Source organism: Aquarana catesbeiana, linkage group LG05 (assembly GCF_042186555.1).
Source record: "Aquarana catesbeiana isolate 2022-GZ linkage group LG05, ASM4218655v1, whole genome shotgun sequence".
NCBI classification, from domain to species: Eukaryota; Metazoa; Chordata; class Amphibia; order Anura; family Ranidae; genus Aquarana; species Aquarana catesbeiana.
In genome coordinates this window covers 59,965,947-59,991,654 of record NC_133328.1, presented here as the reverse complement: position 1 = coordinate 59,991,654, position 25,708 = coordinate 59,965,947, and the positions used below count along the sequence as shown (strand labels likewise).

General features: G+C 40.7%; 1 protein-coding gene across 1 annotated transcript; it reads right to left on the bottom strand.

Annotated features, from left to right (window-relative positions):
* Positions 1-567: 567 nt before the first annotated feature.
* On the bottom strand, positions 568-25,464 carry THNSL1 (threonine synthase like 1). Its single transcript, XM_073629785.1, has 2 exons — positions 25,373-25,464; positions 568-4,984 (listed from the first exon to the last, which is right to left on the bottom strand). Exon 2 carries the CDS (start codon positions 4,964-4,966, stop codon positions 2,747-2,749), a length of 2,220 nt encoding a protein of 739 aa, XP_073485886.1. The 5' UTR covers positions 4,967-4,984; positions 25,373-25,464; the 3' UTR covers positions 568-2,746.
* Positions 25,465-25,708: the final 244 nt, after the last annotated feature.

The window sequence follows — 25,708 nt, the reverse complement described above, 5'->3', positions numbered from 1 at the left end:
TTGAGAGAGAAAAAAAAAACCTGTCTGGGTGATCAATGTACATTGAAAGGGTTTTAACAGACTTTGTTGCAGATTCTTACCTGTTTCTTAATCCATTTGATCTTGTATATCTTTTAAATACCGATTCTGAACTGGAGTGACTTTTTCATTATTAATCAGCTGATGCACTTGCAGAGGAAAATTGCAGTGTCTGCATTCCTTTAGAAGTGGTTATGCCTCTAGGTGCATCTTACCATAAATTACATTTTTGTTGCAGGGGATGTCTAAAATCTGACTTGTATCTTAGTGCAGACTTCTGAAAAAATCATTGAACCAATCACACAAACAGGAAATTACATTTCTGGGGGGGAGGGGGGTTGTTCCGTACACCAACTGTGTACAGAAAGCCTGCAGGTTTCCATATTGCATTGAATCTTACAGAAAGTTACAGAGCTGCAGATTGAAAAGGCTAGATCATTTTTTTTTTAACTTACAATGTATGTGTGTATAATATATATATATATATATATATATATATATATATATATATATATATATATATATATATATATATATACACACACATACATACATACATATACATACATACATACATACACACACTATAATATACTGTATATCACTATGAGTGGCTGTACAAGTGACCCAAAGCATGGAAATTAAAGCTTTGTTACTAGTCAGCTTTATTGTACATCTCATGGTGATATATATTATTTGTCCCTATTACAGCAGTTCTGGGCATTCCTTTAGATCTCTGGGCCCTGAGAGGTGGGCATCTTAAGACCCCTAAACAGATTATCATGTTAAAGAATTTAGAGCACATAAAAGGATACAAATTAAAAACTTTGACATTCAAACTCTTGTGTTTAGTGCTCATATTTGACTAGGGGATTGCTAACTTTTACATTTTTAAAGCAATTTTTTGCTTTGGCATTCAGCGACTCATTCAGCAGTGTTTTTATGTTGGCCGCAAAATAGCTAGCGACAATCGCTCACAATGCATCTCTATGGAATGTTGCTCAAATTATTGTAGGAGAACGATTTGTAAAAAAGCACAACCAATGCTGTAAGCACTATTTCCAGCAACTAAATTGTGATTAAATCTCGTTGCATTGTTGGCTTTAGTGATTTGTAGCAGCAAGTAATCTCTGCTACAAAATCACCCATCTGACATCAGCCTAAAGACAATAGTCATCTAACGTACAATATATATGTAATGTGCTACATGAATTGATGGTGCTATAACACATATAATAAATGTCTATATGCACTTTACACTAAATTATTCTGCAGAATCAAAAACCATACAGTACGCTGCAACATTAATAATAAAACAAAACTACATCCTTGTGTGCCTGCATGTTCCTTTAAATGTGTTCCCAAACTTCCCTTGACCTCAAAACCCAAGGAGCTGGTATGGAAATATAATTTTTTTAAATCCAAGTCAAGTTCTGAACTGCCCCCTCCTGTAACTATGGGTTACTTATCACACCAACCACATTCAAAAACAACAACAAAGTGCAAGATGTGGGCTGGTCGGCCTTTGACTTTACTTCCCAAAGTCTGTATTAGCATATTAAAATGGAATACCAGAAGCATGGAAAATGCATTGCTGTTTTACTAAAAAGAGTTGACGCTATTCACTTACCAAGGGAAATACTTTAAAAAAGTGCCCAAATAATTTAGCAAATAAAGGTGAAGCTTTTTCAATTTGAACACCCAATTATGTGTAAGGGAAGAAAGAATTTTTACTTGATTGAATGTTTGAAGTGAAAAGAGCTTCACTGTATTCACTAAGCTAAATGAACATTCATTTTACAGTGTAAAAATACACTTTGTAAAGTGAAGAGTCTTTATTCCTTTAGTAAATCAACCCCATTATATATTTCAGTGGCAAAGTTGTCTATCTGAAAAACTGAGGCTGGCAAGAGGATGCCCCTGACCTTACCGATAAGTCTGTATTACCATATCCAAGATCAACCAAAAAGACACTGAAGGTTGTAACTTTTCACATTTTTGTGCCATGGAAAAGGCAGTGACAACAGTAGGTTAGCTGAAAAATGATCACAGAGGAAGTATGATCTTCCTGTAAGGTCAGGAATAGCAGCAAAATCTCAAAACAGCATTGTAACTCTGCCACAATATTCTCAGAATAGAGAAATCCGTTTTGAGTGACATTGCCATTTATTCAATTACCCCTAAAATCATCTTATAGGGGTATTTATCTGCATTGGTCCATACGCCATCAGTTTAGTTATGATCGCACTCCATTTGCTGTTCAAATATAACAGTCAAATAACGAACAAGCTTTTGCCATTAGTAACCCATCTGAAATAGCAATTTCTATAAATTACCGATATAAGGGCGTGGTGTCATTCATACCATTTAAATCCGGATTACGCATTCAGCACAATCCATGGACTGCGATCATAGCAACATAACAGACCCTAAAGGAAACACCATCAATTTTGTCATCATCCTCTGGCAGTGTTCGGAGACATGACTTGTTTTCCTACAACTCACAATGCCTTCCGACCCAAACACGTTACATTAGTCATTCTCTCAAACTAATTTTAGCTCGATCAAGTGAAGGTCTTTCCTTTTGCAAATTAGCATTGAAAAAGCTATCCTGAAACATTTTCGTAATCTGCTCGAGTGGAAGCTCTTTGGCTACAGTTTGTTTTTCTACTTTATGAAAGATTTTCGAGGAGATTTTTTTTGCAGGAGATTATAGCTGCCACAACTGCTAGTAAGCCCTCAAGAATTGTTTTTGAAGGTAATTTTCAACGTGGCCCATGATGCGGTTTGAATCAGCCTCACAAACACAGCTCTTATGAGACTCTTGGTCTTTAAGCTTTGTTGAGAGTGCCTTGTGAGCGGGAGGCAAGGGACGGAAGGAATTTAACACATGGAGCTGGCTTAATGGGCTTTGCTTAATTTCTTCAATCCTCAAAGCTTGCAAAATAACAGGTGCAAACTTAGAATAATGAGCTGTACATGAGATGATAACTGGACAAGTACGGTCTTGCACCCTGTCGGCCACAACTTTGGCAACTGCTGTGTGTGTATCCATGATATATCCGCTTGTACTATGTACAGAGCGGATTGCGGACAAGCAGTCTGCCTCAGAGCACCAACTGCCAATAATATCATTCTGGAGAGTTTTGAATAAATTTTCCGGCAGCTGAAAATTATCTTGACTTTGTAACTGACTGTAGAGTTTCTTAACAAGCTCACCATCCTGGTTAGAGATAAGATGTAAATACCTCTCTAAGTTTGATGATTTAAGAATATCAATTGCTGGCGAATGGGATGGCAGTAATTTCTGACCCCTGAGGTCAAAACTACCGGTTTTGATAAAATCGGTCAAAATGTGGTTTTGATTGGAGGCACAGATGAATTTTCGAATGGGTATTCCCATATGTTTCGCGTAAATGGCAGCAAGTATGTTGCCAAAGTTACCGGTGGGAATACATACGTCAACTGGGTTCCCAAAAGTTATAACACCGTGACTGACTAGATCAAGATAAGCAGAAGCATGGTACACAACTTGAGGCAGCAGTCTGGCCCAATTGATAGAATTGGCAGTACTCAGAGTAGTTCCGTATTCAGCTGTAAGATAGCCGGTGTTATCAGGATTGGTGCATATTCCTTTTATTGCAGTCTGACAGAAATCAAAATCTGATTCCACTCCCAGTGCAAACCCGTTATCTCCTTGACAAGCAATTATTTGTGATTTTTGTATCGGGCTTATTCCATTTTCAGGGTAGAGACAGAAGACGGCCATCCTTCGCCTGTCAAGGTCACTGAGGTGACTAAACCCATCCAGAACAGCACTACCTGTGTCTCCAGAAGTAGCCACAAGGACTAGATAGTTACATGTTTTGGGGACACAATAGGCAAACAAGTGAGGCATAAACTGCAAGGCCAAGTCTTTGAAAGAAGCAGTTGGTCCATGAAAGAGTTCAAGAATGAACTGATTGCCAGACAAATGCCTGATGGGGGCAATTTTGCTACAAGCAAAATTTTCACCATATGCCTTTTCAATAATTTCTCCTAAAACAACAGCTGGGACATCAGTTGGGTGGATGCATCTTTCCAGTATTATCTGTGCCCTCTCAGCATAAGTCAAGTTAACCAATCTTCCCCACTCGCCAGCAGTAAGCTTTGGTAGACCATTCTTGGGAACATAGAGTCCACCATCAGCAGCTAAACCCTCAATGACAACGTCACTAAAGAATTTTGCTTTGTCTTGGCTCATTTCACCTTCACAGCTTTGGGATCTTGTAGAAACAAAAGTATCAGAGTCTAGATTCTGATATTTTTTTACTGCATCAATTACTTTTTCAGCCAAAACCTCTACAGTATCTCCCCTCTGGCAGAGTACACGCACATCATGCCACTTTTTATAAAAATGCTTCCTTTCCTGAAGTATGTCGCCAATTCTAGCTCCGGACTTTTGCCCAACAATACGATCCACTTTCATTCCTTCGAGCCTCTCAATTATATCCTGTGAATTGACATCAAGATAAACAACTAAGCCATTTTTCTTTGTGTGTTCCATGCTGCTAGTATGAAGAGGGTTGGAGCCCGTAAGGGAAATCACACTTCCAGATGCTGAAAACTTTAAAAGGGCTTTTCCTTCCTCTTCTAAAAACTGCTCATCGCCAACTTCCTGCAATTTATTGGACACACTCATGTTCCAGTCTTTTTCAAGGACATCGTCATCCACATCTATAACAGGACAACCCAGCTTGTGGCCAAGAATTCTACCAACTGAGGTCTTCCCAGACCCTGGAGGACCCATCAAGATAAGATTATTTTCTCCTACAAGGGAACTGAGGGTGGAAAGCCATAATTTCAGCAGTCTGGAATGTGCTGCTGGCTTTGAAAATAGAATGTGAAACATTTTATTCCTGGAATGTTGGTTAAAAAGGCGGGCACCTGCCATTGACTTGGTAAACATGTTAACTTGATGTGAAATCTGTTAACACATTTAAAAAGAAAAATTAATTAGGCACATGGTAATGTACAGTTTGAAGATACAATTTAAATGGCAAGTAAAAATATACAATAACATACTTGTGGCAAGAAAATATTAAGATACATTTATATGAAATACAAAAAAAGATTATTGTCATTGCATTGATATTGCAACCAATTCTCCTTTCAATTTTTTACTAGAGACTCATGTTGCAACCTCTCTGTCAGAAGCTGTATGTATGGTTATTTAAAGTGGAGTTTCGTGAAAAAATTTTTTTTAGATGTCAGCAGCTGCAAATACTGCAGCTGCTGACTTTTAAAATAAGGGCACCTATCTGTCCCGGGGTCCAGCGATGTCGGCACCCGAGGCCGAACCGTCCCTCGATCCTCGGGTGCTGCCGCTGCCATTCTCACTGAGGGAATCAGGAAGTGAAGCGTTGCGGCTTCACTGCCCGGTTCCCTACTGCGCATGCGCGAGTCGCGCTGTGCGTCTACACAGGTCCCCATTGTGTTGTGGGAACTGTGTATTTCCCACAACACAACGGGGGTAGGCGGGGGTTTTGCGGCTAGCTGCGGCTAGCTATTCCCGGAAGTTGGTGCAGATGTATTATACAGGTATCTGCACCCCCCTCCCCCCTGAAAGGTGCCAATTGTGACACCGGAGGGGGGGAGGCATCCGATGAGTGGAAGTTCCACTTTAGGGTGGAACTCCGCTTTAAAAAATATAATTAGGTTTTAGAATAAATACAGAATAAAATAATTAATACAATAAAGGATATGTACTTGAATACATATAATAAGAATATAAACATCTTATACAGCGTGTTAAATGTAATAAATAATTATAAAATAAGAAAAGGAAAGAAAAAAAAAAAAAAAAAAAAAAGAACATTTAAAGCTGACCTCTAGGATGCTCTTTCATTTTCTCCTAAACTTCTCTACCCCTAAATCAAAAAAGCGTTTTTCCCTGTATCTTACAGAACTATAATAAAATCTGACTTTTAAAATACTGTGAGGCCATCTTTACTCTCATAGGGGAGGTATATCTGGCGGTTTTAAAAAAAAAAAGGATTATTGAAGTGCCTGACATCAAATCCTTTGGCCAGTTGACATGCTCCATTGAACTTCATGTCCCATAATGCACTGAGACATTAGTGATGGATGTGGGTGGATTGTAGGTACAGTGCATTTTGTTTACTACATGCATGCATAGTCGAACAATTCTGAGCTCGGGAGAGCATTTGCTTGCCCTGTCAATTACAGTGCCTTGAAAAAGTATTCATATGCCATGAAATTTTCCACATTTTGACAAAGTGGCACATAATTGTGAAGTGGAAGAAAAATGATAAAATGGTTTTCAACATTTTTTACAAACAATTATCTGAAAAGCGTGGCGTTAATTTGTGTTCGGCCAACTTTATTCTGATACCCTTAACTAAAATCTAGTGGAACTGATTGCCTTAAGAAGGCCAAGGAACACACCAGGTCAGGGATAAAGTTGTGGAGAAGTTTAAAGTAGGGTTAAGTTATAAAAAAAAAAAATATCCCAAGCTTTGAATATCTCACGGAGCTCTGTTCAATCCATCATCCAAAAATGGAAAGAGTATGGCACAACTGCAAACCTACCAAGACATGGCCGTCCACCTAAACTGAAAGGCCAGGCAAGGAGAACATTAATCAGAGAAGCAGCCAAGAGGCCCATGGTAACTCTCTAGAAGCTGCAGAGATCCACAGCTCAGGTGGGAGAATCTGTCCACAGGACAACTATTAGTTGTGCACTCCACAAATCTGCCCTTTATTGAAGAGTGGCAAGAAGAAAGCCATTGGTAAAAGAAAGCCATAAGAAGTCCCATTTGCAGTTTGCGAGAAGCCATGTAGGGGACACAGCAAACATGTGGAAGAAGGTGCTCTGGTCAGATGAGACCAAAATAGTGTTTTGCTTTTAGGCCAAAAAGTTCAATGTGTGGTGGAAAATTAACACAGCACATCACCCTGAAAACACCATCCCCACTGTAAAACATGGTGGTGGCAGTATCATGTTGTGGTCAGAGTTGATGGGTAGATTGATGAAGCCAAACACAAAGCAATCTTAGAAGAAATCCTGTTAGAGTCTGCAAAAGACTAAGACTGGGGCGGAGGTTCACCTTCCAGCAGGTCATCAATCCTAAAAATGCAGCCAGAGCTACAATGGAATGGTTTAGATCAAAGCATATTAATGTGTTAGAATGGCCAGTCAAAGTTTAGACTTAAATCCAACTGAAAATGTGTGGCAAGACTTAAAAAACTTGAAACTTGAAAAAATGCTCTCTATCCAATCTGAAAGAGCTTGAGCTATTTTGCAAAGAAGAATGGGCAAAAAAATTACTTTCTAGATGTGCAAAGCTGGTGGAGACATCCCCCAAAAGACTTGCAGCTGAAATTGCAGTGAAAGGTGGTTCTAAAAAGTAGTGACTGGGGAGGCTGAATACAAATGCACGTCACACTTTTCACATTTTATTTGTAAAAAATTTTGAAAAACAATTTTCATTTTCCTTTCACTTCACAATTATGTGCCACTTTGTGTTGGCCTATTACATTAAATACATTTACATTTTTGGTTGTAATGAGACAAAATGTCAAGGGGTATGAATACTTTTTCGAGGCACTGTAATGCCCCGTACACACGATCGGACTTTCTGACAACAAAACAGTGGAATTTTGTTTGAAGGTTGTTGGCTCCAACTTGTCTTGCATACACACGGTCACACAAATGTTGGCCAACAATTATGAACGTGGGAACGTGGTGACATACAACAAGCTGAGAAAAAGGAAGTTTAATAGCCAGTGCGGCTCCTTCTGCTTGATTCCAGCATGCGTGAACTTTTGTGCGTCGGACTTGTGTACACACGATCGGAAATTCCGACAACAAAGTTTTGTTGGCGGTAAATTTAAGAACTTGTTTGCCAACATTTGTCGGCGGAAAGTCTGGCAACAAATGTTCAATGGACTATACACACAGTTGGACTTTCAGCCAACAAGCTCACATCCAACATTTGTTGTCGGAAAATCTGATCTGTGTACGGGGCATTAGTCCTACAAACATGGATGAATGGATCAGACCAGGAGTATCAGCATCCCACGTCCTCCCACCACTGAGAGCAGAGGCATAATTACATCATTGCTGATTAGGGCAGTTACAAGACTTGTAGCCCTGCCCAAGACCATAGCTGCCATCAGTCTTAATAGGGAGAGTGAGCTCTGGCAAGCAGAACATTACAGACCATGTTTTGGTGACTGTTGCTCTGTAAGGTATAAAGATCAAAGATTGATCGAAGGTATAGGAAAACTGTTGCAAAGGTGCATTTTTAGTTTAGTTAAAGTGGAGCTCCACCCAAAAGGGGAAGTTCCGCTTTAAGCACTCCTCCATCCCTCCTATGCCACATTGGGCATGTCATCTGAGCGGAAATTCTCTTCTTCCCCTCCCTCCTTGCAATCTTCTGGGACACGTCACAGGTCCTAAAAGATTACATGACCATTTTGGAAGCGCAGCGCGGGTCACACATGCCACAAGCTGTCACAGCCAGGTGCCCACAGTTGTAATGCCTTGCTTTGTGCACTGGTCCAAATCATTTGGTGGAGGGGGGATTATGGTGTGGGGTTGTTTTGCAGGGGTTGGGCTTGGCCCTTTAGTTCCAGTGAAGGGAACTCTTAAGGCGTCAACATACCAAGACATTTTGGACAATTTAGAACTTTGTGGAAACAATTTGGGGATGGCCCCTTCTTGTTCCAACATGACTGCGCACCAGTCCACAAAGCAAGGTCTATAAGGACATGGATGAGCGAGTTTGGAGTGGAGGAACTTGACTGGCCTCAACCCCATAGAACACCTTTGGAATAAATTAGAGCGGAGACTGCAGGACAGGCCTTCTCGTCCACATCAGTGCCTGACCTCACAAATGCGCTTCTGGAAGAATGGTCAAACATTCCCATAGACACACTGCTAAACCTTGTGGACAGCCTTCCCAGAAGAGTTGAAGCTGGCATAGCTGCAAAGGGTGGGCCCATTTTTTTGCTTAGAATAAAGATCACGGTTCTCTCGGCGTAACATCTTTCACATTATACAAAAAATTGGGCTAACTTTACTGTTTAGTTTTTTTTTTTAATTCATTGAAGTGTATTTTTTCCCCAAAAAATTGTGTTTGAAAGACTGCTGTGCAAATACAGTGTGACATAAAATATTGCAACAATTGCCATTTTATTCCCTAGGGTCTCTGCTAAAAAAAATATATATATTTAATGTTTGGGGATTCCATGTATTTTTCTAGCAAAAAAATACTGATTTTAACTTTGTAAGAAACAAGTGTCAGAAAAGGGTTTAGTCTAAGTGGTTAAACTTCCCTCATTTACAGACTGAAGTTCATTCTTTTCATCTAAGAACAAAAAGTTACATTGTTTATAGTGATCTACCAGCGAGGACAATGTTGTGAAAAACTTGGCAGGCTGCCCGTTTTTTTTCTTTTGACAGCTGAGTGAGCAGAAAACTCTCTACACTTTTTACATGAATAAATCAGGAAATTCTGCATAGAGATCATGGGGGGGCGGCTTGAATCAAGATCACGATTTTTTTAATGATTAATCGTGCAGCTCTAGTATACAAAATTTATGAAGGATCAGGGCTTTTTTTCCTTGTCAAAAGAAGTTTATTGAGTATACAATGTTATAAAGATACATAAAGTAAGTTTACAAGGATCTATAAAGTAAGCTCATTGTTTTACAGTAGGGTTTATATAGGTAAATATCATGAAATTTCAAATATTAAACATTGGGTTCACGTAAACCTAAATTAAAGATATATATCATTTCCTTAGTTACTTTTGTAGGTATTTAACCACTTCCCGACCGCCGCACGTATATATACGTCCTAAGTTTGAACGGGGATATCGTTGTTATGGCAGCAGCTAGCTGCCATAACCCCGGTATCCCCGTTTTCGTGCGGCGGCCGGCTTTCAGATAAAAGTGGTCCCTGCGGCGGATTCGCCGCGAGATCACTTTTATCGGTGGCGGGAGAGGGCCCCCCCCCTCCCGCCGCGATCCGGTGCCCTCCGCCGCTTACCGGAGCCGTCGGTAGCGGCGGAGGCGATCGCGTCCTCCTCCGTTGTGTGTCAGGAGACAAGTGAGGCCAAGATGGCGCTCACTCGTCTCCAAGATACTGCTGGGCGGAAGCGACGTCAAAACGTCACCCCAGATCTCATATTTAAGAGGTCCTGCCATGCTTTTTTCTATTACAAGGGATGTTTACATTCCTTGTAATAGGAATAAAAGTGACACAATTTTTTATTTTTTTTTAAACAGTGTAAAAATAAATAAAATATTTTAAAATAAATAATAAAAATAAAAAAAAAAATTTTTAAAACCCCCCTGTCCCGACGAGCTCGCGCGCACAAGCGAACGCATACGCGAGTAGCGCCCGCATATGAAAACGGTGGTCAAACCACACATGTGAGGTATCACAGCGACCGGTAGAGCGAGAGCAATAATTCTAGCCCTAGACCTCCTCTGTAGCGCAAAATATGCAACCTGTAGAATTTTTTAAACGTCGCCTATGGAGATTTTTGAGGGTAAAAGTTTGACGCCATTCCACGAGCGGGCGCAATTTTCAAGCATGACATGTTGGGTATCAATTTACTTGGCGTAACATTATATTTCACAATATAAAAAAAATTGGGATAACTTTACTGTTGTTTTATTTTTTTATTCAAAAAAGTGAATTTTTTCCAAAAAAAGTGCGCTTATAAGACCGCTGCGCAAATACGGTGCAAAAAAAAGTATTGCAATGACCGCCATTGTATTCTCTAGGGTGTTAGAAGAAAAACCATATATAATGTTTGGGGGTTCTAAGTAATTTTCTAGCAGAAAAACCTGTTTTAAACATGTAAACACCTAAAATCCAAAACGAGGCTAGTCCTTAAGTGGTTAAATGATTTATACCTACTATACATATTGTTTACAAGTAGAGTGTATATAGGTCAAATAAATTCTGATAATGAGCTTTAATCGTAAGGTGGAGAAAAGCAAAGAGAAAGAAGAAAAAGGGTTGAAAGGTAGAGGTATGGTCCACAAGGTTGTCCCGCTCGTCAGTTTATTATTCTTTTTAGTTCTCTTTGAAGCCTTAGAATGGGTGTCTCTGTAAGTCATTTAATCTGTTACCATGGCAACAGGACAGAGTCATTGAAGTTTGACAGGAACTGTTGTTTTATCCAAGGATGCCAAAGTTTTTCAAATTTTGGAATTTGATTTTGATCGATGGCTACCATCTTAGCATGGGACATTGTATTATTCATTCTGTGAATTGTTTCTGCTAGTACCAATGTAGGAGATTTCCATGCCTTGGCCACTGTTTGTTTTGCAGCTGTTATTAGTTGGATCATTAGTTTGAATTGAGAGAGTGTTAACCATTCCGGTTTTAGATTAAGTAAAGTTAAATATGGATCTGGTTGTATTATTTTTTTAAATATTTTAGATGCAATCATGAAGACTTCCTTCCAGAAGGTTTGGATTACTGGGCACGTCCACCATATGTGTAAATATGTGCCTATTTCTGGGCATCCTCGAAAACAAAGAGCTGAGGTATTAGGTGAATATTTTGCCACTCTAGCGGGTACAAGGTACCAGCGAGTTAGGACTTTATAATTTGTCTCCAGTGCTAAGATGTTGGGTGAAGATGACTTAGATGTGAGCCATATGTTAGACCAGTCCGTGTCTTCTAAAGTTCGTCCCAGGTCCTCCTCCCACCTCTGAACGTAAGAGGGTCTATTAAGATTTGCTACTCCATATAATTGATTATAAAGTGATGAAATTGTACCTTTAGCAAATGGATCTTTTGTACAGATTGATTCAAAAATGGATAATTGGGATAATGGTGTATCCACCTTTAGGAATGGTGTATAGAAATTTTTGATTTGGAGATATCTAAATATCTCAGAGTTTGGTAGATCATATTTTTCTCTAAGCGATGGGAATGAAAGGAATGATTTAGATGCTATGAAGTCATTTAGTGTCTGAATGCCTGATGTTGTCCAAGCTTTAAAAGAATTTGGGTAGATCCATGCCGGATAAAAGGCCGGATTTCTGATAAAAGAAAGGAGAGGATTGTGTGGAGATTGTAACTGATATTTGGTTTTTAGTTTATCCCAGAGAGATAAGAAGTGTTTGGTTATGAGATTATGAATTTTAAAGCGGTCTTTAGGATCAAGCCATAATAAATTTGATATTAATAGAGGATCATTTTCTGAAGCCTCTATAAATACCCATAATGGGATTTCCTGTTTTGCATGGTATTTGGACAGACTGGCCAAATGTGCTGCTCTGTAGTAGTTAGTAAAATTAGGGTATCCCAGGCCTCCTTTATTTTTGGGAAGATGTAGTGTGTGTATAGGTATACGTGGTTTAGAAGAGCCCCATATAAACGAAGTTGCTCTTTTTTGTACTATTCTCAAAAAATAGGAAGGAATTGGAATAGGGAGGACTCTGAATAGATAAAGCAATTTGGGTAGAATAGTCATTTTGATTGCATTAATCTTCCCCATCCAGGATAAAGGAAGTTGCGACCATTGTTTTATTAGATTTGTGATCTGTCTTAATACAGGAGGATAATTGGTTGAGAATAAGTCAGAATGAGATGCTGTTAAATGAATTCCAAGATATGGGATTGATTTTTCTGCCCATGTGAATGGGAGTGCAGCCCTAGCCGGGATCAATTCCATGTTTGTGAGTGAAATATTAAGCACTAGGCATTTCTTAGGATTAATCATAAGGCCGGATAGGGCTGCAAATCCATCAAGAGCTGGTATTAAGTTAGGACCAGAGACCTGTGGTGATGATAGAAAAAGTAATATATCGTCTGCAAATATACATAATTTGTGTGTAATACCTCCTACTTCAATGCCAGTTATAGTTTGGTTTGTTCTGATGTATTGGGCCATGGGTTCGAGTATAAGGGCAAATAATAAGGGAGATAATGGGCAACCCTGTCGGGTACCTCTTTCGATATTAAAGGCTTCAGATTTGTATCCAGCATATTTTATATAGGCTTTGGGTTTATTATATAATGCTTTGATCCATGTTAAAAAGTGGGGTCCAAAACCCCATTTTTGTAATGAATATTGCATATATTGCCAGGATACTGTGTCAAATGCCCTCTTAATATCGAGAGATAGAAAACATAAAGGGATTTTCTGTTTTTTAGCAATATGTGCCAATAACACTGCCCTGCGTATATTATCGCCTGCCTGTCTATTTGGCATGAAGCCTACTTGATCTCTATGTATTAATTTTCCTATAATGCTATTGAGACGTTTTGCTATTATTTTTGCTAATAATTTAATATCTAGGTTTAACAGAGAGATAGGCCGATAATTCACACAGGAAGTATCATCAGAAAGGGGTTTTGGGATCATACAAACAATTGCCATTAGCGTTTCTTGCCGAAAAGAATGTCCATCTAGAAGTTTGTTAAAAGTTTCAGTGAGAATGGGAGAGAGTATTTCTGAGAATGTTTTATAGTATAAAGCCGAGTAGCCGTCTGGGCCTGGTCTTTTGTTAAGTTTTAGGTCTTTTATGGCGTTAGCAACTTCATCTATAGTTATAGGCTCATCCAAACTGCTTTTTTGATTCTGAGATAACTCAGGTAAGGTTATTTTTGAGAAGAAGGATTCAGCCTCTGTAGGATTAAATTCATTGTTTGTCTTGTATAAAGTTGCGAGATGTGAGTGAAATTTATGGACTATTTTAACTGGATTACAAGTGTAAACATTTTTTGATCATTTAAAACGTATTGGTTTGAAAGATTTGTTAGTTGAATTTAATGCCCGAGCCAAATATGTACCTGGTTTGTTTGTATTCATGTAGAAATTGTGTTTGGAGCGTTTGAGGGATTTATCAACTGACTCAGTGAGAAATAGATCGTATTCCAATCTAGATTTTTCCAGATGAGATTTTGTACTCTGAGATGGATTATCTTGAAATGATATGTAGGCTGCATTAAAATTGAGTTCTAGTTTTTTTGCTAGATTTTTGCGTTCCCGTTTAAATAGTGCCATTTGTCTTTGTATTGTACCACGCAAGACAGGCTTATGAGCTTCCCACAGTGTTATTGGGGAGATGTCTGTTGCATTATTAATTGATATGTATTCCTTTAAAGCTTGTTCAATGGCCATCTGATGTAGTGGGTGTTTGAGCATTATGTCCGGTAAGTACCACGTTGGGTCATGCGCTTTTGGTATGGCTGAGGCTATAGTAGTGTATACTGCATTATGGTCAGACCACGGAATCGGAATTTTATCTGATGCAATAATTTCTGGTATCATTCCTATTGTTAGGAAAATATGATCTATTCTGGTGAAGGTTTGATGAGGGTGCGAGAAATAAGTGAATTTCTTTTTCATTGGGTTACTTTCTCTCCATGAATCTACCAGATTGTATTTGGAAAGAAGTTGAGAAAAAGGTAATCTAGAGGTTATTTTGGATGGTGTAAAAGGTGATTTATCTAGAAATGGGAGGAGGACCTGGTTCGAATCCCCACACATTATCACTGTTCCTATTTTGTGTGTATTAATCACTTGTAATATATGTGAGAGGAATGGTGTAGGTTGTTTGTTAGGAGCGTAGTAGGAAATCACCGTGATTGCTGTATCCATTATATAACCCATGAGTATCAGGTATCTACCTTCTGGGTCTTTAATTTCTGATGATAAGGTGAATGGTGTGGATCGGTGAAATGCAATTAGAGTTCCCCTTTGCTTGGTACAGGCAGAAGCCGTGTAAATTTGTTGATAAAAAGGAGAAATATATTTTGGAGTAGAATCTTTGGTGAAGTGTGTTTCTTGGAGGCATACTATGTGAGCCTTCTTGTTATGGAAAGTACGGAAGGCTTTGGTCCTTTTTTGAGGGACATTTATTCCCTGAACATTCAGGGAAAGTATATTCAGTGGTGCCATGGCAATAGATCAAATAGTTTTGACTTACTTTTTGTTATGCAGAGCTGACTGCGCAGATCAACCTGTGTGGACTGAAGAGATGAATAGATAGAAAAGAAACCAGTGAATTCTGGAGTAAAGAGTAAACAAAAAACATATGAGATTAGATGATACATTGTATAAATTATTTTTTGCAAGTAATCACAATTTACCCGTGAAAGAGAATAAATATCTCTCTCAGGGGAATAAGTGCCTTCGTCACACTCCCACATAATATGGTTGGGAGAATGAGGAGGGCTAATGGGGGTACACGGATCTTCCGCTTACAGGAGAGAAGTGCTATGTCAAAAGACATCAAAATGATGTTTCATTAATTGGAGTGCAGAATATAGTTTTTGTTGAAATTATTTATTCCAGGGTGGTTGTATATGGTTAGTCTTGCCCTAGGCTAAATAATTCAGTTAGAAAGGTACTGTTAATAACTTTGGTATTGATGAAGATAGTTTGAATTATTTTGGGATTTTAACCCTTTTAGAGTAAACAATTACATATTTTATTCATATGTAACTGTTTAGATATGTTAACTCATAAAATTGAGGTTGTATTGCTTCAGATTAGAATAAACAAAAACATAATTCTAGGAACTAGTTAGGTAATAATATATTTGTTTTAAGAAAAGAAAGAAAAAGCTTCCATTACTTCTGGATTATTGAACATATTTGTCCTAAAAAGTAATAAATCTATTATTATTACCTGATAATATATAACTGAACAATAATTTCCTTATTTCACTTATATATTCTAAGGCTATATGAATCAGAAGTAATAAGAAATATAACTGGAATGTAACATGATCCCACACAGTGTGTGACTATCAGAATGCAGTTACATTCAGTTATAAATACAGGTTTTTTATAGAGAACCATCTCTTAGTATAATAAATGAAGAGATATCAGGAATTAGGATGTCAGTCCATTGAATCTTCTTGGTCCATGGATGATGTGGCATAACGGCCTCTTTTGTGAGAATGATGATTCCCACTTGGTTCTGAAATTTTCTGGGTGCTGCCTGAAGGTGAAGATGATGCCATTCTTCTGCGTGTGGAAGTGTTGCTGCTTGTGGGTTCTGTCAGATTTAATTTTAAAAGGGTTTGTTGTAGTTCATCTGCTGATCTGCTTCTGTAAATTGTACCTTGGTAGTTAAATCTGACTGAAAAGGGGAAGCCCCATTGATACATAATGTTGTGGCGTTGCAGTTCCATTAGTTGGGGTTTCATGGATCGTCTTTTAGTAATAGTAAGTTGGGATAGGTCAGCAAAAATTTGATAATTGTGTCCATGAAAATTAAGTTCCTTTTTTTCTCTTGCAGCAATTAGTATTTGTTCTTTCGTTCTGTAATAATGAAATTTTGTGATTATATCACGTGGGGGTCCATCTTTCTTTTTGGCTGTGAGGGCTCTGTGTACTCTGTCCAGTTCTAAACATTCAATAGGGATATCTGGCTTTAGTTCTTGTAATAGAGCAGTAATAGTAGATTGCAGGTCTGTCACAGTTTCAGGTATTATGCGCAAGTTTGAACGTCTGGCTCTATTTTCGTAATCTTCGAGCTTAGTTTGAAGTATTAAATTCTCTTTTTTTAATTGTTCCAATTCTGTTATATTTTCTTGGGTTGTAATTTCAATTTCATCCATTTTTATTTCTAAGGCTGCGGTGCGGTTTCCCAGCTCTCTTATTTCTTTGGTTAGGCTTTTTGTTATTTGGTCTGAGGTTTGTTTTAAAGCCTTATGAAGCATCTTTTCAAATTGTAATAATATTACTGGGGATACTGAGGAGGCTTGTGGAGAAGTTTGTGAGAGGATTTGTTCTGTATCTGACTCAAATGGAGAGTCTTGCTGTGACATTTTCTGTCTGTGAGAGCGCCCTGATGCTGTATCTTGTGAGGTGACTGGAGCTGCTTCAGCTGCAGTGAGTGCCTGTGAGCTCTTTGTGAGGTGATTTTTATTTCTGCCACGGTTTCCTCCCAGTACCATATTTCCTGCCCAAACTTTCACAGTTTGTTCCCTGGAGCAAAAAGGTTCAAATGGATACCTTTTGAGTCTGCAGGCTCCGCTTTGTCCTTCTCTCCTCAGCGGTGTGGAGCTCTAACAATGCATGTCTGCTCCGCTAGGCTCCGCCTCCTGCCCCCCTCAGGGCTTTTTTTCAGCGGGAACGCGGGGGAACCCAGTTCCGGCAACTCCAGCACTGGATGTATTTAATGGCAAGGAGTGCTGGGGTGTGATGGAGGCTCTATTGATGCTGGCTGCTGGGGAATCTATTGCTCCTGGAGGGGATCTAGTTTTGCATGGTGGTGGATCTACTGTTGGCGGGGAGGTCAATTTTTGCTGGAAGGGAACCACTGTTGAGGGAGGGGTCTATTGTTATTGGCTGCTGGGGGATCTATTGATGGCCGGGAGGTCTATTGTCCCTGATGGGGGATATAATGTTGCTGGTTGGGCTTATGTTACTGGGGGGGGGGGGGGGTCAATTGTTGCTGGGAGGAATCTACTGTTGAGGGAGGGTCTATTGTTTCTGGCTGCTGGAGAGTCAATTGATGCTGGGCTGGCTACAAATTACTTACCACCACAAAATGATGCATGGTTCCGATTCCTCTTGTATTGAATTGTATTGTAACTGTACTGTCACCTTGTTGGCGCTATATAAATCCTGAATAATAATAATAATAATGAAGAATCTAGATGTTAAGGGTAGACTATTTGCTATGCTTTTAGCCATTTTAGATTAAAGGAGGCTATCATGTCTTTCAAAACTCCTATCTGTCTTTATAAAGTTTCTTTCCTTCAAATGTAAAGTTTGGCAGCCACCAGCATAAGTAATTATACACCTTTCAATGAACAGTGACTGAAAGGTTGAGTGGTTTCCAGACAGTAATTAGCAGTACTACAAGGTCATAGCTACTTGAAGAAATGCCAAGTGTGTCCTAAACTAACAAACGGCAAAGTCAGAAACTGTTTTCAATTGATTCTAACAGTCTTTTCCTCCCAGTGGAATAAGGTTTGGAAAATGCCGTGAGTCATTATCTGTTACTGCAATTTTGTTCATTAATGCTACTTAAATTTATTTTGTGCTGAACTCAGACTTCCCAATCGACACAGTAGGCCCTTAATGCGTTTGTAAACCGCAGATGTTGCATAAAAAAAAAAAAAAAAACACCTGCAAGGTAATGGCATAATGTGCTAGTATGCATCGCATACTAGCACATTATGAAATACTCACCTTGGAACGAAACCCTCCAGCTGTAATATCACCGCTGAGAGGATTGACATCATCCTCGTCTTTCTTCAGGGTTCGCCGGATGATGTCATTCCAGCGCATGTGCGCAGCAGCCCTTGGTTCCGGCACAAAGCTCTGAAGTTCCAGCAAGGTATGCCGGAACTGCAGAGCGCATGCGCCAGTGATGTCATTAGCTGCACCCAGGGTGAATGTGCACGTTTAGGAGATATTCATTTTACCTACAGGTAAGCCTCATTATAGGCTTACCTGTAGGTAAAAATGACTAAACGGGGTTTACAACCGCTTTAACCCCTTTGCGCCTGCGCTATAGCCGAAAGACGGCTACAGCGTGGGCCTAAGCTACCGGGAGGGTGTCCATGTACGTCCTCCCATGCATGAGCTGCCTGCACGCCCCGCAGTGATCAGCGAGTTCACAAGACTCAGCTGATCATAGATTGGAGTAAGGGGCCGATCCCGACCCCTTAACACGTAATCAGCTGTCAGCCAATGACAGCTGATCACGTGATGTAAACAGAGCCAGTAATCAGCTATTTTTTTTCCTCACGCTGACAGCGTGTAAAGTCTTAAGAAAAATCTTAAAGGGGTTGTAAACCCTCTGTGTTTTTTCCACCTTAATGCATCCTATGCATTAAGGTGAAAAAAATTCTAACACTGACCAGCCTCCCCGTTTTACTCACCTGAGCCCGTTCGTTCCCTCGGTGGAGACGCGCTGTACCTCTCGGCCCGGGGTTCTCGGCTCTTGATTGGATCGACTGACCGCAGTGGGAGCCAATGGCTGCGCTGCTATCAATCAAATCCAATGACGTGGGCACCGGGGGGCGGGGCCAAGTCCGGCATTCTGTGTCTATGGACGCAAATGCTGGACTCGGGAGGTAACCCCCAGGGAGAGCGCTTCTCTTAGGGGATTCACCGATGCGAGGAGAAGCCGCGAGCGCTGTTGGGGCACCCCAGAAGACGATGATCAGGGCCACTCTGTGCAAAACGAACTGCACAGTGGAGGTAAGTATGATATACTTGTTATTTTAAAAAAATAAATAAATAACACGAGGGTTTAAAACCCCTTTAAGGCTTTACAACCAGTTCAAGCTGTGAAGGGCAGACCTGTGCAGAGCGGCACAGTACCCTGATCACTCATACCCCTGTAGTAGATGATGCAAGTCTGAAAAGGAGGTTTGTACAATACCGGTATCATCCACAAGAAACTTTATTGGAGACTGTTCAGACAGAACATGGTTCTGCCATGGTGTTCTGTTTGAGCAGTTTCCAATAAAGTTTCTTGTGGATGATACCAGGAAAGTGTAACTCTCCTTTTCAACTGCCATTGAATTGTATTATATGTGTCACCGGTTCCCGCAAAGGGTCAGTTAATGTTTGATTGTGCGTTGCAATATTGCAGTCCCGCTATAGGTCGCTGCCATTACTAGTATAAAACAATAAAAATTCATACATATATATTGGGATTTTTTTTTTACCAAAAATATGTAGCAGAATACATATTGGCCTAAATTTATGAAGAAATTAGATTTTTGAAGTTACTTTATCGGATATGTTTAATAGCAGAAAGTAAAAAATATTGTTTTTTTTTTTTTTTTCAAAATTGTCGCTCTTGATCAGAGGTGATCAAATACCACCAAAAGAAAGCTCTATTTGTGGGGAAAAAAGGACATCAATTTTATTTGGGTACAACGTCGTCCGACCGCGCAACTGTCAGTTAAAGTAACGCAGGGGGGTAAATCTTCTAGAGGTCAAGTGGTTATGCCAATCATTTGTTTGTGAATATATTTCAAAGCGCCTTGCCTGACAATCCTGCCAATAATAGCATTTCCTGTTCCAGGCTGGCAATGCTAAGCCACTGCCTCACAATTATCTCCAGCATTGCCAGCCTGCCATGTGTGCTCCTTTTAGTTGACTGTTGGTCTGCCTATCAGGTTTATCAGAAATAGATTGACACCCTTGCTGCTAACTAGTACTAGACTAAAACACCCCCTCCCCCTCTTCTATTCTCTCTAACCTAGGACAGAGGTGTTCTGTAGTCTATAGACAGTGCTGGGAACAATGTAACTGATAAAAGTGCAGCATAGGAATTTATCAGATATAAAAAAATATGTACAATGGTATATTTAAAAACAATCAAAAGGGAGAGCATAGGTAACCATATAATTTGTAGGCTAAGTTCATATCTGTACGTTTTGGAAGCATGTGGCGCCATTATTTCCTAATGGTGTGGCTAACTCCGCTACGAAAATGGCAGCACCATGCTTTCTAGTGCAGTGCAATTTTGGAAAAGGGTCAGGGACTTCTTTTTTTTTTACGTTTCTCGTGCATAGGGCAGCTCATTAAAATGAATAGGCTGCTCTACATGCTATGCGTGGAATTGTGCTCGCTCCATTGTACCTACAGTACATGGCATGAATACAGCCTTACAGAAAATTATCTACACATCGTGCACAGCCCCGGAGCCTGAGCATAATGCTGCATGGTCAAGGGGCTGCTGGTCCAAGCAGCTATGCAACTGTACTAACCAATGAGAATCTCTGCTGAGCCACCTTCTCCCAGAAGAGGAGGAAAAAGGATAGAAGAAATTCACATTGGTCAGGGCGGTCGCCATACTACATTGACCATCACGGATCTCTTCTTTCCTTTAGGATGCTCTTCCAGAGGAAGGTGGCTCAGCAGAGATTCTCATTGGTCAGCGCAGTTACATGGACCAACGACCTCTTGCCATTGCGACTATTATGATGCTTACAGGCTCCGGGGCTTTTACTGCAGTGTACGGTGTACAGATCGCTTTCTGGAAAAATAAAGCTCACATCTTTTCACCTTAATGCTTTCTATGCATTAAGGTGAAAAATCTTTTGTGCTGCAGCAGCCCTCCAGAACCCCCCTTTTCTTACCTGCTCCAGCCGCTGTCTCATGTCCTCGTTGGATAGATTGGTAGCTGCAGGAGCCATTGCCCCCGCTGCTGTCAATCAAATCCAGTGACAGGGGGCGGGGCCAAGTCCTGCTGTCTGTGTCAATGGACGCAGCAGCAGAACTCGGGAGTGTGCATGCACGTGTGCCCCCATGGAATGTGGCTCTCCGGTGGGGGTACTCGAGAAGAGGGGGAGCCAGAAGTGCCACGGGAGGACCCCAGAAAAGGAGCTGATAAGTATAGCATGTTTGTTATTCAAAAACAAAAAACAAAAAAAAAAAAAGCTTTACAATGCAGTCTATGCATTAAGGTGAAAAACCTTCTGTGCCGCAGTCCCCCAGTCCACCCCCCACCCCTCCCCCCATTTTTCTCACCTGAACAGGGGTGGCTCCTGGCCAAAATTTTTGGGGGTGCTGTGCAGGTGCTGTAACAAAAATAGAGGGTGCTGACGTGGCGCGGCACAAAATGTGTGTGTGTGTGGCTAAAATGGGTGTGGCCAAATGTCAGTGATTCTTCCCGATCTATAGCTTGTAGTGTGCCACCTTTCCCTCTTTGTATAGGCTAAAAAGAGCCTGGGGGTACACTTGAGATTTTTAAAATAAGCTCTATTGAGGCCGACAATTATAGCCCCCAGCATATGTGAGGGCCAGCAATAACCTCAAGTCAGTGGTTAGTAGTTAAGTATTAAAATTCAACAGCCACAAAGAAGCCAGAGAACCATCTAAAAACTCAGTTACGCATTGATAACAGGCCATGCAGTCGGGCATGTTGTCCCATACCCAAAAAAAACTACAAAATGTCCTAAAGGTAATTATCACCACAATATAACTAAACATCAGCGGCTTATGCGGCTGTATCCCTCCTCTTCAAAAAGAGTGCCCAGCCAAGTAGCAGACAGGATTCACAGCAGGTACAATATTATTTAAAAAAAATAGTGTGAATCTTATGCTAATACCTCAGTGGAATTTTTGGGGGTGCTATGAGGGTGCTTGAAAATTTTTGGGGGGGCTTCAGCACACCCAAGCACCCACCTGGCGCTGCCCCTGAAGCCGATCGTTCCAGCGATGAGCACGAGCCCAGCAGCTCCAGCCTGTCTCGGGTCCTCATTGGGCAGATTGATAGCAGATTGACTCCTGCTGTCAATCAAATCCAGGGGCGAGTCCTGCTGTCTGTGTCAATGGACGCAGCAGCAGGACTCCGGAGTGCCACCATGGACAGCAGCTCTCCACCGGGAGACCCCAGAAGAGAAGGATCAGGTCCGCTCTGTACAAAAAAACTTTTTTTTTTAAACTAACCTTTACAACCACTTTAACCGCTTGCCGACCAGCCGCCTTCATTTTACTGCAGCAGGACGGCACGATCCCACGAACCATCGTAGCTACACGTCAGCTCGCGGGATCGGGATAGCAGGTGGCCGACGGTCACGATGACCACCGGCCACGAGCGATTGTGAGCAGGAGACACAGAACAGGGACAAGTGTGTGTAAACATACACTTCCCTGTTCTGTGCTGGGAGGAGTGACAGATCGTCTGTTCCTATTAGCTAGGAACCATGATCTGTCACTTCCTCTATTCAGTCCCCTCCCCCTTCAGTTGGAATCACCTCCCAGGGAACACAGTTAACCCCTTGATCGCCCCCTAGTGTTAACCCTTTCACTGCCAGTGACATTTTTATTGTAATCAATGCATTTCTATAGCACTGATCGCTGTATAAATGCCAATAGTCCCAAAAATGTGTCAAAATTGTCCGATGTGTCCGCCATAATGTCGCAGTCATGATAAAAATCGCAGATCGCCGCCATTACTAGTAAAAAAAAAAAAAAAATAATAATAAAAATGCTATAAATCTATCCCTTATTTTGTAGACGCTAAAACTTTTGCGCAAACCAAAAAATGTACGCTTATTGCGATTTTTTTACCAAAAATATGTAGAAGAATACATATCGGCCTAAACTGAGAAAAAAATTTGCTTTTAAAAAAAAAAAAATGGGGATATTTATTATAGCAAAAAGTACAAAATATTGTGTTTTTTTTTCAAAATTGTCGCTCTTTTTTTGTTTATAGCGTATAAAAAATAAAAACCGCAGAGGTGATCAAATACCACCAAAAGAAAGCTCTATTTGTCGGGAAAAAAACGACGTTAATATTGTTTGGGTGCAGCGTCACACGACCGTGCAATTATCAGTTAAAGCGACGCAGTGCTGAATCGCAAAAAATGCTCTGGTCATTGAGCAGCCAAATTTTCCGGGGCTGAAGTGGTTAAACGGCAGGAAAAAAATATATATGTATCATCTCAGAAAATGTTTGATAAACTTATCACAACCAAATGGAAAGTGACTAGTGGACCCTCGAGGATCATATTGCATTTCAATGCAACAGCTAAGCAGCATAATATCCATAAAAGTTATTTTAGGGGCTCATTCACACAGGCGCAAAAAAAAAATAATATACACCTTAAAAACCAATGTACTGTGTCTCTGCACCTGGGATTGGCAGGTATTTGCGTGCAATCGCCTAAACAAATCAATGACAGGCTGGAAACTGCACAGCCTAGCATTTATTTGCATACAGGAATGATGTGTGCCCCAAAAAAGTGTGGGGGAGATTTACTAAAACTGGAGCGCACAGAATGTGGTGCAGCTGTGCATGGTAACCAATCAGCTTCCAGGTTTTAGAGCATTTTCACACTGAGGCGCTTGAAAACTGCCCATAAAATGCCCTTTTGAGGCACTTTTCAGGTGTTAGCAGTGCGCTTTTTCGAGGGTCACGTGACACAAAAACTGCTTCAAGAACCATTTTGAGTCATTTTCTATTCATTTCAATGGAGAGGGGTGCTTTTGAGGGGTTTTTTTTAGCGCTCCAATGATGCTGCTTGCAGTTTTTTTCACCTCCCCGCCAGCACACCGCCCCAGTGTGAGGCATTCATTGATTCTAATGGAAATAGGTTTTCAGGAGCTCTTCAGGTGCTTTTATCAGCACCAAAGCGCATGAAGAGCGCCTCAGTGTGAAAGGGTTCTAAGGCTACTTTCACACTGGGGCGGAGGTCCGTTAGCTGCGAAGCGCCGCTAATTTTAGCAGCGCTTTACCGTCGTTTCAGTGGTGCTTTTCGGCCCCTAGCGGGGCGCTTTTAACTCACGCTAGCGGTCGAAAGATTAAAAGCTTTTTTAGGCGCTTCAGAAGCGCTGCCCATTAATTCAATGGGCAAGGGGTGGTGTAGAAGTGCTGTATATAGCGCTCCCACACCGCCCCAAAGATGCTGCTTGCAGGACTTTTTTTCCTGTCCCGCAAACGCACCGCCCCATTGTGAAAGCACTCGGGCTTTCACACTGGAGAGGCACGAGAGGCGCTTATCAGGTGCTATTTTTAGCGCTAAAACTCCTGAAATGCACATCAGTGTGTAAGGGGTCTTATTGTCAAAGCTTAGTTGAAGTTAGACACTAAAGGCTCGTACACACTATAAGAAAATTAAGCGACCATTTTCGTCTGAGGGACGTTCGTACGATTTTCGTATAGCGTGTACACAACTTTCTACAGCCAATTCCGACCTGAACGAAAATTTCTGAAAGGACAAGCTCCAAAATTTTTCTTCGTACGGGAACGATTTTTGTTTAATGTGTACCTTTTTTGTACGATTTTCATATGAGAAAAATCAGAAATGAAAGGATATGCATGATCAGAACAATAAACAAAAAAAAAAACCCTTTGTTGTAGGAGAATTTTCGTTCATCAGTTCCAATTTTCTGTGAACCAATGAGGAAAATCAGACAATCGGTTACCCGATTTTCTTATAGTGTGTACCCCACTGAAGGCTCCGTTCACATATGCTGCGGCCGGGGGCTCACAGCCATGGGGTCCGGTGCATCATTGTTCACCGATTCAGGTGCGAATTGGGTCCGAATTTTTGCCTGAACTTGCACCTGAATAGGAACCAAAGACGCACGGGACCTTTTTTAAATGCAGACCGCCACCCAGAGCTGTGTGAACCATCTTTATTTAGAGGAGAAACCCGCATCCAATTCGCATACATGTGAATCTGGCCTAATTGGTTACTATGCACAGCTTCACCAGATTCTGTGCGCTCCAGTTTTAGTAAATCCCCCTCTGTGTGTCATTATATTGAGAGCTGTGTTCATAAATCCTCTACCATGATTGCACATTGCAGTAATATGATATAAAATAATATGACATCATATAGAACATATGCCGGTGTAAAATGGCAGCTGTGTGCACCTTACCTGCAGACACCAGGCTGTTTACATGTGCACTGACAGCAACAGAGCAAGCAAGAGCTCTCCTCCCCCCTCCTCCCAGTCCCAACACACTTCCCAGCATGCTTCACTTTCCTTCTGTTAAAAGGGCAACCTCATAAAAGGGCAATATGAAGAAAGCATGTCAGGCTGCACAACACTGACTGCTTGAAGTGGTTGTAAACACTTTTTGGTGACTTTTTCCTATAGGTAAGCCTAGAATAAGGCTTACCTATATGTAGTGGAAATATCTCCTAAACGTGTGCCGTTTAGGAGATATTTCACTTGTAGTGCACCAATGTTGTCATCGGCATATGCGCTGTG